The 728-nt window shown below is 42.7% G+C and overlaps 1 protein-coding gene across 1 annotated transcript in view; it reads right to left on the minus strand.

The window, feature by feature from the left end:
* The window catches only part of LOC103610411 (olfactory receptor 5AK2-like), a gene marked incomplete at its 3' end in the record, with an annotated part of 8757 nt that extends 8029 nt beyond the window's left edge, over positions 1 to 728 (minus strand). Inside the window, exon 1 of the mRNA XM_008594588.1 lies at positions 6 to 728. Coding sequence (XP_008592810.1) covers positions 6 to 728 — 723 coding nt within the window. The remainder of the gene's footprint in view (positions 1 to 5) is intronic.

Below are 728 nucleotides of genomic sequence, written 5' to 3' on the forward strand. Positions count from 1 at the left end.
GAGGCACATGTGGAGAAGGCTTTTTTTCTCCCTGCAGCAGAAGATATCTTCAGGATGGCAGTCAGGATACATGTGTAGGAAAAGATGACGACCATCACAGTGAACGTCAAGTTAAACCCCACAAACACTGTTAGTAGCATGATGTTGAAGCCAATATTGGAGCATGATAGGGCCAGGATTGGAGGTTCATCACAGAAAAAGTGATTGATTTCATCAGATTTGCAGAAGTTCAAAGAGAAAGTAAAACTTGTGTTTACAGAGGCATTTAAGAAACCCATGACATAAGAACCGAGTAACAGCTTAATGCACAATCTCTGGGACATGACAACTGGATAGCGAAGTGGGTTACAGATGGCCACATAACGGTCCACTGCCATAGTAGCCAGGATGTAGCAGTCACTTGTGGCAAAAGTACCATAGACTAATAATTGCACCACACATCCTCTGAATGGGATGGATTGCTTTGTCCCTATGAAATTTTGCAACATCTTGGGAGTGATAGCAGAGGTGTAACAGAGATCAACAAATGCTAAGTGTTGTAGGAAAAAGTACATAGGTGTGTGAAGGGAAGAATCAATCTTGATGAGTAGGATCATCCCAGTATTACCTACTAGGGTGACCACATAGAGTCCTAGGAATACTGTGAAGAGGATATGCCAAGACTTGCGCTGACCAGCAAATCCCAGGAGAATGAATTCAGTCACTTGTGTGCCATTGTTTAGTTCCAT

This window comes from Galeopterus variegatus, unplaced genomic scaffold, assembly GCF_000696425.1.
Source record: "Galeopterus variegatus unplaced genomic scaffold, G_variegatus-3.0.2 Scaffold11106, whole genome shotgun sequence".
Lineage (NCBI taxonomy): Eukaryota > Metazoa > Chordata > Mammalia > Dermoptera > Cynocephalidae > Galeopterus > Galeopterus variegatus.